Genomic DNA, 20160 nt, shown 5'->3' with positions numbered 1-20160 from the left:
ACTTACTATCCCCATCATTATAATAACATCAGCCTCACACCATTTGACAAGGTCACCAGTTAAATCAGCACCGCTTGACCTGTATCTTTACCCTGCACAGTTCTCATGTTACTCTTAATTTGCTGTGTTGTAACAGGATAATTATTAGGAATTTCTGGGAAATGTGTTCCTCTGGGGAGCTGTCTTTTTGTTTCATGTTTTCTACTTTATCTCATTGTTGACATTATGTTTATGTTTTGATACATTTCATGTCTCAGGTTGTGATTGTGCATTAGTTAAAGTTCACACTCGGTTTTATGTGGGTGCTGCATTCATGTGCATCACTTGTGGAAACAATCAAGTCTCTGTGTGACACTTGAATGCTTCCATCTGCATCTAACCAAGCATTCCCTTCTGTTGTGTTAACAAGCATTTAATTATTGCAATGCAGTTTTGTTTTCTGGACTTCGCTAAAAAAGATGTGTGTTTGTGTCCTGGCTTGAGTTGGAGTAAGATTTATCTTCCAATCTCAGTGGTTGATGGTTTGATGTCCATGTCTGCTACCCTGTGCTAAAAAGTCAGTGTGAGTGGGCGAGACCAAACCTCTGTGTTGCTCTTACAAGTGGCTGAGTGGCTTAACTGGCTGCCCTGCAACAACTGACCTGTGAGTGGGTGAATGTGACTGATCATGCAAAGTGCTTTGAGACAGCTGAAACCTTAGAACACACACACACACACACACACAAACACACACACACACACACACACACACACACACACACACACAGGTGAAGTCAATTTACAGCTATTTTGTCTCTATAAATAAATACTGAGTAGGTGTAATCCAAACGTTTTCATTCTGAAAGGTTTTTGACTCTGAGAAGAGAGAAAGTGGACAGTCCTATCTTTCTACGCAAAGATTACTTTGTCAACAGTACTACATCACATTTCAAGCACAGAGCGAAGCGATTTTCATTATCTGAGGCTATAAACCACAAGCTGTTGGCAGTTTTGAATAGCCCGTCAGTCCAACTCCGCTCTTATTTTCCATCCCTTCAGTTTGTGTACACACCTCTATTGATCATATACTGCATTTTCAGACAGATAAATCTATGAGGAATACTTTGATGTCAATAATAATGTACAATATCTTTTAGGCAGGAAAATTTTAACTGTCATCTGTCTCTGAGCGTTGCTACACCCAAACTGGAACTTTCCTGTAAATGTTAAATATCCCCGGTCTTGATTTTGTCAAAAAAAAACAGACAAAAAGACATTTGTATTAATCTAATAAAAGAAAAAATACCTTCAAAACCATCAAATATTCCAATCCCCACTCAAGAAAATACATTGTTTGAGGAGTAATTTCTATAACTTGCTGTAAAACCAGGCTGCACTACAGGGAGGATTTGTTTAAATCTCTGGTCGTTCCTGAAAGGGATAAAATCGATCCTTCTATTACTAAAGTTACTTCACAAACAAATTCAAATAAAACTCTCATGCATCACCTGAGGAACTCAGTTAAAGACCTCTATATCATACACTGCATGTATAATCTCACTGAGTGCAGCTGATGAGTAGTTGTTTGATGTCAGAGCAAACAAACCAATATCATCAGTGTAAAAGACAGAGACGTTTACTTTGAATGTTGAATGTTGACCTAACTATAGCTTTAGGTTTTTAATTTTCCTGTATTCCATTTACATTATATTCGGTTCTAAAAGTGCAACTAGTAATAAAAGAAATTAATATTTAGGTCCTTTTTTATCATGATACTGAGGGGGAAAAATATTACAGAAAATAAGGCCTTTTAAAGCAGTTCCACCTCTTACGCCAAAGGCCTTTGAGCTAAGTACAAATAAAATTCCTGCAGTGTTCCCTTTACAGTTGGTGAAGTATTAAACCTTCAATTGTTGAGTGTATTTCAAGAATTGTCAATAAAAATGTTGGGCAAAACATGTACTCGTATTTGTTTGAACAACAGCGACGTGGGATCAATGTAAGCCAAAACCGATGCAAAGACCATAGAGGCATATTATGTAATATTTGAAGTTAATTAATGCCATCAGCTACTGCAGGGAGAGCTGTCAACAATTATTATTATTTTTGTACTTTAATGTTAAAAGCTGAAAGACAAGTTGAGAACTGTAGGTGGTCTAAGGAGAGCCATTACTCATTGTCCCCACCTCCAAAGTCTCTATTGTCTACTAGAGACGTGGGTAATTGTTGGCCAGTTGCAAGTGTGTGGAATGGGTCTCCACAGCTTTATGCTTCATTCGACAGCATTCTGCACGCAAAGAGGACATCTTCCTTTGAAATGATTGTTCATTTGTACAGTAGATTCTCATATATACAGCCGTATCACATAATAAGCTTACATGAGTCCAGGATATAGGGTGGAGGTGGGGGTGGAGGGTACATATCAATTTCTGTGTGTGTGTGTGTGTGTGTGTCTCATGATAGCTCTCATGATGCTACTGGTGTGCTGCACAAATCAAATGAATAAGACAGCAAGTCCATCCACTGCGTTTTTCTTGGGATTTTCTCGTGTATTTCATTGCCTGTTTATTGTTGTCGGCTGATGGCTGCTTGGTTGACTGCTGACTGTGCAGCAAATTGCCCCTCTGAGAAAATAAAGATAGCCTCTTCAATCCATCTGCAGAGCGTATGCCAGCTGACCATTTTAGTGACACTGTGTTGCACCCAGACACATGAGAGGAGAATGAAATATGCTGAGTACCAGAAAGCATCCTTTATCAACAAAATAAAGTGAAAATACACACTGCCGCTTTACCAGGATTTCTGTGTCAACCTGTTAAACTCTTCCGGCCTCCTTCTTTCTCTGTTTGTCAGTTAGCAGGATAATGAGGCCCTGCGCTACTTGTTTGTGCAGAAAACAGCTGTTCTTGTTTTTTGGTCTGTTTGTTCTTCACAAACCTTTCACCCTTTACCAACACAGTGTAGCCAAAAAAACTTTTTTTTTAATCACAATTAGTATGTGTGCCTGAAACTAAACAAGAAGCCACATCACAGATCTCTGCCTGCCAGTGACAATCTTGCAAACATACAAAGTAATACCAAAACAAACCATAAGTAACTTATATTTTCAACCTACAACTAGAAACGTATATAAAATTTACTCATATAAGATTTCACTTTCATATTTTATTTTATTATTTCATATTTCATAACATATGAATGTAATAGCTGCTTGTTTCAGTATTATAAATGACAATAAAAAGGAAGACATCTGTCTTTTTAAGACAGATGTCTTTTGGAAATCTAAAGTATCCGAATCATTGTCAGTCTCTGAATGTGTTGCTATTGAGATTTTTGAGAAGATGGTCCACTTAACCTTAAATCCAAGCTAAAGGCAAGGGTGCTGGCTGATCACACACATTCAAAGAAACGGACTGAATGACATTACAAGAGGAAAGTGTTGGGCAGACACTTGAGGTTGAGGTTAAAATGAGAGAAAGTCAAGCGTTGTCGTTACAGCGACTCTCTTGGGCTACAGCGTTCACAGGTGCATAGCAGTGAAAGTCTTACCATCAGTAAAAGACCTGAAAACTGCCTCCGGTAGACAACAGCATCAGGATAATTTGAGACAGCTAACTATGTGGCACTGTTTGTGAGATCACATCATATAATTTTGTCTGTGACACTGTGGTCAGGGGTTTTCAGGTTGATTCAAAAGTAGCAATGGGAATGGAAATATGAAAGGATGGGTCATTTCACCCTAATGTCAATATTTATTAGTTGCCTCTAAATGTTTCTTTTTTCCCAGACAACTATGGGCCTCATGAATACAAGACAGTAGAGCCCAACTTAGGTTACTCAAGCTGGAGTCTGAAGCAGTTTGTTACTGCTTTTAGCAATTGGATCTTAATTAAAGCAGTAAAGAGTCTGGATCCATATCTGCTCAATCCAAGTTACAGTCACAGGAATCCAATTCCAATCCTGGCTAAAACTGGTGTGTCTGCTCCTCATCCAACCTGTTATTCACATATACATCGTAAACGTAGACGCTGATGTACCTCAGCGGCGCCATCTTGTGGAGGGGCCACTCGCTGCCACACTCGGGGTATTATTTCACCAAACTTCTTCTTATTATTTTGTTTTAGCGGATCACAAACAGCTTAAAGGTGCATCCCGCCGCCTACTGTACAATAGTGTGCAGTATCATATCACGGCCCTCGCAGTTTCTCAAAAAAACAGGGTCATCTTTTAATCTTTAATATTTTCACATTTGCATATTTAAGTATGGAAAACAAAAACAACAAAAGCACTCTTAAGAGCCAAAGGTATGACAGGAAATAGATAAATACTTCAGCTGCATTTAACTGAGCGTAATAGTTACTGTGTCTCTAGGATCTCTGTAGAGTCAACATTTTGATACAGAGCTACTGAACTGACATAAAGATAGAAGGCTTGACATTAACCCAATTTTGTGGAATTAATGACAACAATTGCCCCTCAGTTCAACTGATGCCACTTGGGGCAGTTGATTCAATTGATACGGTGCTTCGTTTAGCAATATTTGTAGTGGACAGCAGCGCAACATCTTCATAGGTGTTGGACGAATTGATGTTTTGTGCAATTATACAGACTTTTAGAGTCTTTGATAGGCACAATGAAGAATCTAAAGTTAACAAATAAATAAAAAACATGTTTCAACTCTAAGTAGCACTCTGTTTTGGTAAACTTTACATTTCAAAGTAAATTATCATAATCACATGTAATATTCCCAGATTTCTACGTATTTCTTTTACACACACTCGCACACGAGTTGCTCTTTAATCAGGTAGACATCAAGCAGCTGGTGTGTTGTACCAAGAATCTTCACTTCTGTGCTCATCAAGATGACAGAAACCTTCATGACGAATTTTCTCTGCTTCTGGTCCATGCAAAACACCTCGAGTCTCTCTCTAACAGATGTCACTGAAGAGTTCATGTCCTGTATTGTACACACCTAAATTAAAGAATCAGAGTATGTAGCTTGAGGCTAATTAGCAGCTGGAAGGTTTTTCCTTTCCACTGATGCTTATGCTTGCTCATGTGGAATATGTGGGTTTTTTCTCTGCAGAAGGGCAGAGAAATAACTACGGTGTATTTGGCGCAATATAAATAAAGTTAAATTGAATCCAATTGAATTAACTTGGCATGTTGTGCTTCAGCCAGTAATATCTGGTGAAAAAAATCATTGTTGTTTGATAAAAAGCAGTTTGTGTTTGTCAGTGAATAATGGCCTCTTCCAGTCCAGTTTGTGGTCCTGACTCGAGGTCAAACTTGTCAAGCTCCACTGTTGTTGTTGTTTTTTTCTTTCTTTTTTTAAGTCCTGCAGCCTTTTTCTGCTTTCCTTGCATTGGTATTCAAACCAAAGATGGACCGTGTCACAGGTAGTTGCAAATTTTCATTCAAGGAGACGCGCAGTGAAACGAGTCGAGCCGATGCGGTCTAGGTTATGTCATTGTAAAAAAGATGCTGCGATTTATCATCTGGTGTTTTGGCTCAAAGCATGTTACTAATATTTCATAAAGCCACTGCCACCTTTATGGGACTAAACTTGTGTTTGTAATAAATTAGGTTTATCAGACTTGGTTGAATGAAAATGTTTACATCCATGGTTAAGTATAAGAAGTTTACTATGAAGTTTATTCTGTCTTGCCTTTCAGCTGGTGAGGTTCACATTTTTATCTTCTAACCCTGTCTACAGTAATACAAGACTCATTTATTTTGCGGGTACAACTGCCAACTAATTTCTGTAGAGATATTTCACATTTGTAAAACCAAAGTGCCACAGTGTGAGTATAACAAATGTAAATGCTGACATGAATGCAGGTCATCTTGAGTTGTTTTTAGTTTTTCTTTGTTTCACAAGGCATTGCAGAAGTATTGCTCCTAAGTTATTCTTAAAATGTATAACTTTCTCTAAAAGTCATGTTCATGTTAATCATCTACTTAGCTGTGATTAGAAAGTTTGTTGTTGTTTTTTAGGTTATTTTTTTCTCCTGAGTCCTTAATCCTAAGGCGTGACTCAATTTCTCACTCTCCATTTCTCTTCTGTTTCTAAGCTGTGAAATGAAGGTATTCTGTTGAGTCAATATAATCATCACTATATTTTGGTTTTGTCAGTCAGCTAATAGTTTGCCTGATAGTGTAGTTTGGCAGAGACTGAAACAAATGCTTTGGCTGCAGACCGATGCCCAGCAGTCTGGCAGCCCAGCTGAAAATTTCTGCCATCTGACTGCTAACAGAGAAATATCTGTTCGTTTTTTTCAAGGTCCTTGTCTGATTATCAACAACACGCCAGGTAACTCTACTGACTCTTCAGTTACGAAATTGTATTATGTCCGTAATGCTGTAGACGATAAACTGTTCTCCGCAATGCAATTAGCTCTGAAATAGTCAGAAAACAAATGGTGCAATTTATCCCATGCTAACTACATTAATGCGGTGCTTCATGGGAGGCAGAGCTAATCAGCAAATTAAATGATGATTAATAGCAGCCTGCACCAAAACAAAGCTGCAATTAACATATTTATCTGCGATTTAACCCTCATCACATTAGAACACATGCTGGGAAACTCGGAACAGAAACGATTAGATATATTTGAAACAAAAAGAAGCACACAAGGTTTGAGGGAGTTGCTGCAGGTTACATCACTTCTATTAATGAAGAAAGAAGCAGACACGGGGTAAGTGAGGAGAATATTGTTAATGAGTTATATTTGTTTTATCATTGAAGGAAAAAGCACTTAATCACATAGTCCTGCAGAGTCAGTACAGTATGTCTTTGAAAGAACAGGATGTCAGGTTGTTAGAAAAATAGTCACTCAAACTTTGGTCATTGCACTTTATTACTTTCTATACTAGCTTTACTACTTCCCATACTTACTTGATTACTTACTACTTACCTTTTGCCACAAGCAGTTAGTGTTGGCTTTTTCTGCAGACAAAGAATGTTTAATGAATTTTTTGTAAGTAATTGAAATAATAATTATAAAAATATAAATTATTGACTGTTTGCTTGAAGGCATGAATGACTTAACTGGAATAATGAGAGTGCATGACAGCATGTGCTTTGAATCATAAAACATGTCACTTGTAGTTACACATTAGGGATGTTCAGTTATTAGATTACTTGGAAATATGCTTTTTGTGTTTAATTTTTTTTGCTCATTGTTATTCACTGGGAAGGTTTCACAATGAATGAATGCATGACATTTTTTTGATGCAATTATTAAAAGAAATTAACCATTAATAGTAATAGGTAAGTTATTTTACTATGCGACATCCTGATTGGAACTTTCATTGTGATTTCAAGGTTTTACATTAAAGTGCAACATCAAAATTACATTTTGTTGTGTTTGTGTGAAAGACAGAAGTTTCTGTGGGTGCCATCACAGAACTGACCCTCAAGGTCTTTTCAATCTCAAATAATTGCCTGTGCTGAATAATGCTGACTATCAAAGGAAATGTTGAGGACTTTTTTTACCTTTATGACTTGTTCATGTTCATTTTAATTTTTGTTGCTTTTTTTTTTTTTTTTGCTTTTTAAGAAAATAACTCAGCCAAATTAAGCGTGTTTTTTTAATGAACTAATTTTTTGCATGGTTGCAATCATTTGGATTGAGTCCTGATCCTTTTAATGGGTTTTGCTCAGCTTCCCTGCTTTAGCACATCTTTTTCTCCAGCTACAGATCTAGCAACTGTCATGTAACAACAGCTATGAAAGTACAAAAAACAAAAAACAAAACAAAAAAAAATGACAATAATTATTTGTGATTAAAACTAATGTGTTGTTATTTTTTTCTTGTACAGAATAAAAAGGAGCAGCAGAAGGGAAAAGGCACTTTAAGGTCACCAATTGATCTGAAGAATTTTCCCACAGCAAATCCTCCACAACAATAATGATCAAGCCCAAATAAGGCTACTGTATTTTTTCCACAAGGGTATCGTTTTGTGAGCATCGTATTCTTTATTCTTTTCAATGCAGCGTCCTCTTCTGCCAGTATAACAGCTACAGTTTATACATCCAGTGTTCTGACTGGAATCCAGTCATCTCTCTAACATAGTGTTAGCACTGCAATGTTTCTAAGACCACAAACATCAAAGCAGCGTATCTGAAACCCCAAAGAGATCAATTTGAATGTCATCTGTTCCCAGAACTTGTTTTCAAAACAACTGTGGTTTATCCAGATGTTGTTTTGCATTTATCAGGTGTGATGAGGGAACAAATCTGGTTTTCTTTAAGATGCATGCATGTAGATTCTGTTTGTGGACTATCGTTTCTTCCCTGTGTCTCTGTCAGGTTACTAAAAAGATCTTTTCATGGTTTCTCTTGCTCGTCCAGATGTGATCATTAAATTTCTATATGATTTTAATTTCATACTCTTAATTCAGACAGGGAGAACTATAAACTGGCAGACTTTGACATCTTATCGCTTGTTTTTGCTTTGTGAGAATATTTTCACTTCATTTGTAGATCCACAGTTAGTTGCTATTCAGAACTAATCAATATTGAGCAGTGCAAGAAAATTTTAAGTACAGTAGCATTTAGTAGCTCCTGCACCAATAAAGGTTGATATAAGCTGCAGACAACTGCTGTGTCGAATCACATTTTCCCATAAAGTGAATAAGATCAACCAAATGACTGATTCCCTTAAGTTGTACTGCAGAACAAAACACCTTAACGTCAACAACGGCCAAATACGTCATTTCATAAATTACACCGAAGATAAGTTTTAACTATCTTATTCTATAGGATTTGTTGGTTTGTTCAAACAATGTCCATAAGTTTATACATTTACAGAAATCTGTGGCCATGTAACACTTCAGAAGCAGTGAAACTGAAGTTGACATTCTGCTGGAAATCAAAGTGCACTGCTTTAGTCTTTTTGAAAGTTTGAATATAAACATATCTACAAATTGTTGTGAAGATTTTCAGTCATGAAAAATTTCAGAACATATTGAATTTTTGAAAAAATTAAAGCTGTTATGATGACACTATTGGGTTAAATTATTGATTCAATATATTGAAAAAAAAAAGTTGCCTGTTTAATGTAAATGGACAAACAGAAAAAACACCCAACTGGTGCAGCGGATGCAACTTACTACATACCATAGACGAAACAAGCCCACAGACGTGAATATAAGAACGTGATGCAGGGAACTGTGCATTATTGGTGAAACCTGTGTTGCTGTGCACCACAGAGCTGCAACCGGGTGAAGTTGCAACGAGCAGAGTCAGCCGAATGAATCTGACAACACACACACGAACTCACAAAGAAAACTCAGTGATGGGTGAAATGAGAGAAGGAGCTCGGAGTGTCACTGCATGGCTAAAAGACGGAGGGCACAGGCAATGAATGTCCACACAGGGCACTGAACCAAACTCCTCCACTTTTTAGCACATTATTCATTCCTTCTGCTTTCTTCTCTACAGCACTTATGGAAATCCTTCATATTCGCCCTCTGTATTTTCCTTTCGAGATTTGACTTGGAGTCAACTTTAACCAAACAATTTTTTACTAATAAAAGTAAATTATTACCATCATGTGTATTTAATGTGATTAGTGTCACTTTTGGCATATGAGAGTCTACTCAACATAAAGAAACATTTGAGTTTCTACAAAAGGATTGTGCATTCATTCCTTTAAATAGCAGTAGATTTTATTGATTGTTAGCATTGTTTAACTAGTAAATAGTTTGAATAACGGCATAGATTTAAATCGACAGTCCGGTGGTATGAGTAATCCTATTTGCATTTCTGAAACAGTTGAAATGGACTTTATTGATAAAGCACATAAAATTGCTAATGCCACCTCAGTCACACACTCTCAGACCAAGAGCAAGGTGCTCATTGGATACTTGAATACATGGACAGTGAGATATAGGATCACAATGTTTTTCTTACTTTATTTTATTTATTTATTTTGCTTTCATTTAAAGACGTCTTATTTTATCAATGAAAAACTATAAAATGAATTTAATCTATTTAGTCTGATTTCAACACCCAGCAGTGTCAAAGCTTGTTGCACTCACTGATTCACACAGGCACTCACATACTGGCGACAGCTGCCATGCGATGTGCTCAACTTCCTGTGGGAGCAATTTGGGGTTCAATATCTTGAGTTAGAAGAGACTTCTGATTTTGATGAGCATGGGATAGGCACGCTTCTCTGACTCTCACTGTTTTTACTGATTATAAAACCCACCCAACTTAGCCATTCACGGTAAGCCAAGTAGAAAATATTTTAAACTGTTTTGTCAGTACTGCATCCCGTTATGCCACCCAAACCTGCCAAAACGAGTGAAAAGATGGAATCGGTGGCTCCTGCTGCCTCTGGTACTCTTAGCAAAGCTGACATCGTAGCTCTGTTGGTCGAGCACAGGACAGTTCTGATGGCAGACTTAAAAGCATCTTTTTTTCGACAAAGTGAATGGAAAACTTGACAGACTTCAGAAGATGCCTGATAGCCATGGCAAACGCCTGGAGTCATTGGAGGAAAATGCTGAGTCACTTTACCAGCTTCTTGTCGGAGAGGATAACTGCACGATGCTACGGGCCAGCAATGACAAGCTAAAGGCTAAAGCTGATGTAATGGTGACATAAGTTATGTTAAAATGCTGGTAAAACACACATGTGAATATGTTAAAAATAGTACGGGTAACACTTTACTTGAAGCACCCGGTATAACACATTATAAGTAGTTATAAACAGTCATAAATGATCACAATGCTTTATAACCCACTATGCAGCACAGGATTAGGGTCCTGATTAGGTCCTGATTTTATAAAGCATTGTGATCATGTGTTTATAACTATAGTTATACAGTGCTATAATGTACTTATAATGTGTTATACAGAGGTGCTTCAAGTAAAGTGTTACCATGGCACGCAAAAGAAAGATTTAATTCATGACAGTGCCCGGATGAAAACAACACTTAGTTCATTCATCAAAGGTGAAAACTGATTAAGGTGAAACTCAGTGATCTGGTTTCTATTACTCTGGTTTCCCAGGCAAACAAGCATAGAGTCATAAGCCAAAGAGGGGTAATCGGTGTTTTAAACATAATCAAATCCTGATATTATTTTGAAACCTGTGGTTCCTATTTAATAATGTTCTCTGCCGTGTTTCCGTTTCTACAAGTTTATTGCTTTGAAAGTTGTTTCTCTGACCACTGATTGGGTTTTGATTGTTTACGTGTGAGCTCAACTGTGGAGGGGAACACGTTGCTTCCGTTCATCCATTGCTGATGAACGGATCACTGGATGTGACAGAAGAGACAGCATGTCTGTGTTTTTTCCTTTATTATCCCCCTTCACAGGGGTGTAACACTGACGGACATGAAGGGAAGCAGCAGGTGGAACAACGCACGCCTTGTCGGGCTACCAGAAGGGATTGAGGGCCCGCAACCTTCCAAGCTTTTCTCACAGTTGTTACAGGATGTTTTTGGGCAGGATACTTTTCCCACTCCACCGGAGTTGGATCATGAACATCGCAGCTTGGCCCCAAAACCGGGCCCCAGAGACAGGCCGCGACCTGTCGTCATCTGCTTTCACTGGTACCAAAATAAAGAACTGTTGATCCGGGAGGCCAGGAGCGGTGGTGAGCTGAAGTATGTCGACAAGTCATTCAGAATCTACGACGACTGCAGACCTGACATGGTAAGCCAAAGGAAAGAATATAGGTGATGTCAAACTTGTACAAGTTGGGACTAATACCTTCACTTTTGTACCCTGCTCGTCTCCCCATCACCAAAACTGATCGCATCCATTCAAGCTCTGTGATCGAGGCCGAAGAGTTTGTGAAGGATTTCAAGGCTGACTGACGGGTCTGTGGCTGGTGAGGCATGGGACCATGCTAATTGTAAGAAGGTTAACAGTTTAATACTGCTTTCCATGCTGACTGTTCCATGTGCATTCCAGTGACGTTACTCACATATGTATTGTTAAATGCACTCTATAAATATAACGGGTATTTTTTTTTTTTTTTACCACTTATTTATTCGTTGTTGTGCCAGTTTTATTTTATTTTGTTTATTACTGTGAGGGTTTGGGGAACGCATTTAGATAGTATTAGATATGGAAGTGTTACAGTTAGACAGGGTAGGTGTGCTGTTTGTTCCATCAGCTGGTGTCTCCTGGGGGTTCAGGGGATGTATGAAAGGGTTTTTTTGGTTCCACTGTCATTGATAATAGCCCAAAGTTCTCAGTTTTTTTTCGTTCTGAAATTGTTAAACAGGGTATCTGTGCTCCTTTTAGATTGCAAATCACGTGCAAGTGATGATGAAGCTTTTTTTTGTGTGCTGATAAGACATTTTTGAATCTCAGATTTTGTATGTGATGGCTTGTATTATAAATATTGTCTCATGGAATGTTAAAGGCTTGAACCACTCTATTAAAAGGAAGAAGGCTCATACACACTTGAGAAGTTTGTGTGCAGGAATAGCATTTCTCCAAGAAACTTTCAGATACGGGTCATTTGAAATGTGGATGGGTGGGGCAGCTTTTTCACTCAGTCTTTCAAGGAAAGGCCAGAGGCATTTTTAGACCTGTGCCCTCTTTAAATCCACACCTGCTCATTATGGGGGGAAACGTTAATCTTTGTATGGACCCTGGAATGGATAGGTTATCTGTTAGGCCTGGATTTGCAATATCTAAATATGTCTTTTATTTCTCTCCACATATTACATCTCTGACATTTGCTGCTTTCTGCACCCACAGGAAAGACAATATTCTTTTTCTCAAATGCTCACCGAACATACGGCAGAATTGATTATTTCTTTAAGTAGGTTTAACCATCACTCTGCTGCACCACCAGGCTCCAAACTCAGGCATTTCATTTCATTTCTTTCATTGTTAATATAACTCATCTCCAGAGGTATAGAGAGGCCACATTTGGAGCAGTATACACTATAAGACTTTGTTTTGTTTTTTTTTTTTTTTTTTTTTTTTTTGTTTTTTTTTGTCTTTGTTGTTTTTATTGTACTTTCAACCATAATATGTGTGAGTATGATGCAACACATACATGCAAGTTAGTGCTGTTTGCTTTAACTGTCTCTACCAGCCAGTGCCATGGTTGGTAAGAAAGTGAATTGCATTATTTCATAACATTACATGCAAATTCTCAGACTAAATCCCATAATTGTTCTTGCATTTTGCTCATAACCCTAGCCCCTTCCTGACCTTTATTCCGCTGCTCCCTTACTTTATGGTGCGGTCAGACGAGTCTGATTCCCAGACTGTATATAGAACAAATGTTAACTCTTCTTTGTAATATTTGATCCATGCATAAAATCTCCAAAATCTTTCATTGTTGCTAAATAAGTGCTTCTTTGAAATCTTTTTGCAATCAAAATCGAAAACATAACTTTGTTACTGAGCCATCACTACTCTGCTTCATTCAGGCTCTCTTATGCGCTGAAACATCTTTTGTTCCTAAAAACCTATGATTAAGGATTTTTTTTTATAAGGCTCAAAGAGTTTTTTTGTATTTAGAGAAAGCAGCTAACAGAACAATCTTGCCACATGGTCCATCGTGTTGCTTTTCTGAAGCTTTTTGATCAGATCAGATCTCATCGACAGAGTTAATTTGTAGTGGAACTGTGCCAAGATAGATGAAGGGTCCTTAAAATGCTCTGAGGAAACGAACATCTACAACTCATTGAAACCAAGCATACTCCATCTGTCAGTTAAGATACAACTGAGAGCTTTGAATTCATAAAGTGTGCTTAGATGTATTCCACTTTTATAATCAGTGTACAACAGTTTTGAAGTTACCCAGCACCACAGTATTTACAGTAAAAAGATGCATATTTCCTCATTATTATTTTTTTCCTTTTAAAACATCCTTCTGAACTTTCCAATAGTAACATAATTCCCCCAGATACTTTAATGTGATCAGTGATATCCCTTACAGTCTGAAAAAGATAAAGAAAACTGGGTACTGAGAGAAATGCTTATAGGCACTCACAGGCAGTCATAAACAAGCAAATAACTTACAGTTGAACATGTCACTCAGCATTAGCACACGATGCGTTTCACCAATAGCTGATGCCTTTAGTTTCTATTTTCTTGCTGCTTCAGAGGGTGACAGTGAATAGTGACCTCAGCAGAATGTGGCTGATTCTTGGACTGATAACAAGTCATCCGATATTATGACGGGGCCATTTGATGAATGAGTCTGTTTTTAGGGAGGCAGATGTCCGCTGGGGAGCTGGCCTTGGGCAAACACAAAATCCCTCAGGTCACAAAGGCAGATGGATGGACTGCAGTTCTCTGTCACTTTTATCGCTTAACTACTTGTCCCTGGATTATTAAATCTAAATTCATGACTGGCAGCTCCAGGCTGGCACAACCACCTTTATGCAACCTTGACTTAATCAAAGACTTTTCATGGCTGCACTCCTGCTAAACACAAAACACCAACAAGAATCCACTGGTTTGCTCTTTTCTCTCACTGGTGACTGTCTGGTCACACCAACTCCTTCACTATGAAAGACAGTAAAAGTTTTTCAGGAAAACGTCTCACACATTCACATTAAATTGATTTTATTCAGAGGTTTATGTTCTCGCAGTGCAAACCACCAGCTCATTGAAAAGTAATAAATTCTAAGAGAGAGAGAGAAAGAGAGAAGGCCATACCCACGAGAAGCAGAAAACTTGGCTCCAATTTAAATCACCTTCTCTTCCAGCATATTTTATTTTTTAGCCAACTGTTTTCTCTGTCTGTCTGCAGAATACAGGTGATAAACTTCCTGCACTCTGAAAATAACAACCCCATTAATTCCCCCCTGAAACCTGCATCTAGCTCAACCTCAGCTAGTTAAATACTCAAATGTGTACAGAGCCCGGGCCCAACATCCTACCCAAATGAGAAATGAAACACTCAGAAATTAACCCTGCTGTTACCACCAGGGCAGCAACCACTTGAGGACAAGACTTTGTTTTCTTTAATTTTTTAAGGAAATATATTTGTGTGAAACAGATGGCAGTAAAGTGAAAGGAAAAAAAAGATGAGGAAAGTGTGTGGAAGGGCCAGATTCTATCTATCTTGGATTTAGTTCAACAACAACAACTTTTTTTTTTCTTTTTTTTTAGGTTTAGTCCAATTCAAAGTAGCTTAATTCTTGAATAACTTTAAATTTATATGGACTCACAGTAGAGTGAATGGACTGGTGTGCAAAGTTTATGACTTGAACATCGGCAGCATTATTTTAGCAGGTTTTGTGTCTTCAGACCGGGTGAGCTGCTCTTTTTGAAATTACTCAGGTCTGCCCTGCTGTTAAACAAGTGAGACACAAGTGACACTGTACACCAGTGAGAGTGTCGCGTATTAACCCCACATTCTGGTCATCGTGTCAGATGATTAGTGCCAGAAATTCCTATCCCAAAACCATGTCTCATTTTTGGTGTTTCACTTAAGTTTTCATTTTAAAACTTTTACCTGGCAGTACATTTCTGAATCAACCTTATGTGACCCTTCAATTAACTGAAACCAAGTTAAAATAAAATGAAACCTATGTTTTACTACATACTGCATGAAGACTTTTTAATCTGATACATCCCCCACATGCTGTTTTACTATTAGTTTTACTGTTCTGTTGAATATAGAAAATTGACCTGGCTTTATTTCAGTTCTTGTATTTTTTTGTCAGTGTTATGTTAGAACATTCAGACAGTGAAAAAGAGAGCAGAATATCTATACCTATCTATACAGTCAGTGCAACTACATATAAAACACTTCTCCTCTAAAATTAAAGAAGTTTTGATTGTTGAAGTTAATATGCTTAATTCAAGTTAACATCATGGAGGTTCAGTAGAATTGTTGCCACTGTTTTCCAACAGTCAGTTTAACATGGTAAAATGGTAAATGGACTACACTTACATAGCACTTTTACACTGCATTGACAGAGCCCAAAGTGATTTACACTGCATTATCACATTCACCCATTCACACACCAGTGGAGGCAGCTGCCATGCAAGGTGCTCAGTCCATCCACTGGGGGCAATTTGGGGTTCAGTGTCTTGCCCAAGGACACTTTGACATGCAGGCAGGGGGAGACAGGAACTGAACTAACATCCTCCCGATTGCAAGACGACTGCTCTCCCCACTGAACCACAGCCGCCCCAAAAAAATGATGATTTTCAAAGAGCTGAAACTTAGCTGCTCTATGAGGTATGGGGATGGGTTCTTCTTTACAAATAATCTGTCAATACATTGCAGTGATAAGAAAAAGCCACTGCACTCAAATTACTGCAGTGAGTGAGTAATATTTGGATGAGCTGTTTTTCCACATAATGAGAGCAATCCGTTTACAGCTGTGAAAAAAAAGATGTGTAATCAAAAATATTCAACGCAGAGGTGCATCAGCCAGAGCACTTTTTGTATTAATTAACATACGAACTGTGAGTTTCAGAAAGTTAAAGTTTCTCAGTTACAATGGCAGGTGAAATCTGAGTACCTAAGCTGTTTAACCACCCAGAGGCACTTCTAATTCTGATGAACCAGCTTCAGTAAAAACATGAAGGAGAGCAAGCTAAGAAGAGCAAACGAGTGTGTGTATTAATTGATTAAGACAGAGAGAGTATTGCAGAAGATGATGAATGTGACAATGAGCGAAACTTCTCGTTTTCCTTGTACAAAGTATGAATAATATGACAGTTCTTCACTGAGCCATACCCATTTTTTATTGCTTAGGAGGCATAATCTGGCCAGAGGACAGGTTGTTATGTGGATGATAAACACTCCAACTGATTATAAAGCAGAAAACACAACACAATGTAGTGTTATAGAAAAGATGCCTGTTTTTTGTTTGTCCCCTGCTGGTCTTGTACCAGGGGATTGCTGTGCCTGTTGTAACTCGGTTTCATCTGGCTTTGAGCCAATTTTAATCAATAATATAAACATGTTCTTTTTTGTAAAGCTTTTGTCTTTTTAAATCAATACTGCCGAGAATACACAGTGGCTGCAGCGTTTTCCTGTCTTCGACTCAAACCCGTCTTTCTCTTCATCTACTGATATGTGAATAACCCTAATAGATTTATATTTATATGTATTTATATGTAGAAGAGCTCCCGATACTTGTGGGTCATTATGTGAACAGGAATTGTCGTTATTTAGGTTATCAGTACAGTAGTGATATTCCTGTACCTCAATAGGCTGCAACTAATTTCATCCAGAATTCATAAATATGTTTCAAAAATATCTCAAAACATTCCAGGAGTTCAGGATTTCACAACAACCAACCAAGCAAAACTGACATTTGAATTTTGAACTAACTTTTGTCTGTTGCAAAATTTTCACAAATACAAATTTTAACAAAGGAAGAACAGAGCCTTCAGCCTGTCAGTCTGATATTGGAACCCAGATCCAGCAGCACTGCTTTTTTTTTTTTTTTATGAGCTCCACTCTGATTGATGTCTTATAAAAATTAATGGAGAAAGACAGATGAAGAAGGTTGTTACACTGGAAAGACCCTGTATTCATATGATCAAGAACCAGCTGCCTCATGCTTCTTGCATGACATGCATTTGATCCCCAGGTCAATTTCAATGCAAATTTTGTCAGGATTTTGTGCAATATTCTTGTGAAATACCAATTCAGTACCACTGTTAGTGAAAACTGACAGTATGGTGTATTCTTGCCATCTGTGTTTCTCCAGCTACTGAACAGTTGCAGCACAGTGATAAGTATTTTGCAGTTAAAATCAAGCATCATGCTATGACGATAAGGAATGAGTCCTTCAAAATCTCTGCTGAGACATCTAATCAATCCAATGTACATTCAGACACTCAATAACTGCAGAAAAAAATGACGAGTGCAGTTGGAGATATGTTTTACTTTAAAAAATTTCCTTGTGAAATGAGCAAAATTTTTTAGCGATTTCCTTCTAAACTAACCCCTATACCAAAACCTACTTTTCAGGATTTTTTCAAAGGATCAAATCACAGTCAAAGAAGTATCATCAAGAGAAGCAGCATCCTCCTGTGCAGATAGACCGTAGATAGCCTTCTCTTCTCTATTTCTCTCTAGTGAGGGAACATCAAATGATGGAAAAGCTAAAATAAGAAGACAACTTGTGGGATTCAGTATATCTTATTACTCGACAGCCATAAATTCCCAGAGGACAAGCGCTCTCTTTCAAAACAAGCCCCCGTGGTGGTCGGATCAGACTCAGCCAACTGTTTAATTCACTGAATAAACCGCAGGAGCTGCTTCTTCAGCCCCAAACTGGAGAAACAGGTCGCAGCGCAGATCAAAATCCACTTGCAGCTGCAGAGCCTCATCTCCTCTTCTTTGCGACTGAGTGAAAACTGGAAAATGCGCTTGAAAATATTGGCAAGGCAATACTAAAACAGATACCATGGCATACTTAAAGGATGGCCAGGAGCCATCAGTCATCAGGTTTCACTAGCTTAAGTTGCAATTAAGACTTTTTTTTCTTTTTTTTTACTAAAGTGCATTTTCTCCAGTGTGGTGCTTTTACTGTTTAATGTAAAGTCATGTAATTATAGTTTATGAAAACTGTAGTTCATAACATTTCATTTTAATTTGTCCTGAAGTGCAAATACTTTGTGATTAAAATGTTCTACTCATAGAAGAGAAGAACTAAAAGTTGTTTTTTGTTTGTTTTGTTTTATTTTTGTTAAATAATTGTCCTCTTCCATTAAAACTTAGCTGCTTGAGAATCATGAACACATGGTGTCGGCAGCGAAAGGATGTCCCCACAGCTTATGGTAAATGCCCCTTACTGAGTGATGTGCCAGTGTAATATTAGACTGGGGGGGTGTCGCTTTCAGCCAAACCAGCCTCTGAACCGTCCTGCCTGGCGGCGCCTGAAGCGCGCGGAGCCGCTCACCTTCTCCACCTGTCCCACAGGAGCCCAGCAGCCACCAGGCGATCAGCGCAGTAATCCCACTCAGTCCTTTAGTCCCCACAGGCATGTTGAAGCCACGGGCTGGTGCTGACTACAATCCCGCCAGTCGGAGAGGGGACAGTCCGTCGTTTTCTCCTCTCCTCTCCTCCTCTCCTCCACTCCTGTGCGCTCCTCTGCTGCGCTCTCCTCCAGCGCCGCTCCGGTGCTCCGGTGCGCCGCGCTGCGGTCGCCCTGCCGCCACAGTGCGTGCGGAGCCAGGCGGGGATCCTGCGGGGGCAGAGAAGACGATCTCACGCCGCCTTCCCTCCGTTGAGTGGTGGAGGAAGAAGTGGGAGAAAGACAGGAAGCAGGGCTTTTATGAGACTGTCGCGGGTACGAGTTCAGCTCTCTCTCTCTCCCTCTCTCTCTCCCTCTCTCTCTCTCTCTGAGATTCTGGAGGGAACTACTTGGTTTCACTCCAGCGCACGTGGCTTTTTTAAGTTAGAGGTAGCTGCATGTTAAAAGGTCATGGTGATCTGACATCAATGCAGCTTTGACTGTTTCTCTGAATGACTCCAGACGCACAGTATAAACCTGATAGGTGATTATGAAGTGGGGGGCTTCCAAATTGAAACTTGAAAAAACAATGGAGCCCGGCAGCCAGTAAACACACCCACATCAGAGGCAGAGGTGAAATTGGGGACCATCCTCAAGTGATGAAAATGCAGACTGCAGCTTCAACTGGAAGCTTTAAATAATGACTGGCATCAGCTGTTTATCTTACCAGACCCATACAACTCCATTTCTTTTCTCCCATTATCTCAGGGATTTGCCTACAGTGCAGGCCATCATCTAAACTTCGGTTGAGCCTTTATGGATGTGACAGGCAAACTGGAAATATATGTCTGCTTTCATATGTCAGATGATGATGTGGACTGGGGATTTAAATAGCTGCTATACCCCTCAGGCTTTTCAGTCGGCTGTATGAACAAGATCTGCACCCTATACTGTATATTGTGTCTGTTTTTCATAGATCTCTTATGTAAATTCATCATTTTATTTCACTTGTGTGTGTGAGAGACATGAGTTCAGATTCTGGTTTCACAGCAAGACATCCACAGTAAAAACTATAGAGAAGTATTTGGTGCAATTTGCTATCTGAACCCCTGGAGAAAGAGAGCAGCTGAGAAGACACTGTGCAAAACACATAGCACACCTGTTTGTGAAAAGAGGGATACAAATAATGTTTTTTCCTATTTTTCTGAAAACAACAGCTTATGCAGTTGAAAATCTGATCCTTCTGAGGTTTAAGCTT

The 20160-nt window shown here is 38.7% G+C and overlaps 1 protein-coding gene across 1 annotated transcript in view; it reads right to left on the bottom strand.

The window, feature by feature from the left end:
• Positions 1-19011, bottom strand: part of LOC115381689 (contactin-associated protein-like 4) — a 104453-nt gene extending 85442 nt beyond the window's left edge. Inside the window, exon 1 of the mRNA XM_030083245.1 lies at positions 18849-19011. Coding sequence (XP_029939105.1) covers positions 18849-18933 — 85 coding nt within the window. The 5' untranslated portion in view covers positions 18934-19011. The remainder of the gene's footprint in view (positions 1-18848) is intronic.
• Positions 19012-20160: the final 1149 nt, after the last annotated feature.

The sequence above is a fragment of the Salarias fasciatus genome, chromosome 23 (genome assembly GCF_902148845.1).
Source record: "Salarias fasciatus chromosome 23, fSalaFa1.1, whole genome shotgun sequence".
NCBI classification, from domain to species: Eukaryota; Metazoa; Chordata; class Actinopteri; order Blenniiformes; family Blenniidae; genus Salarias; species Salarias fasciatus.
Note: the sequence above shows the minus strand (reverse complement) of the source record. Positions and strands in the feature narration are given on the sequence as shown.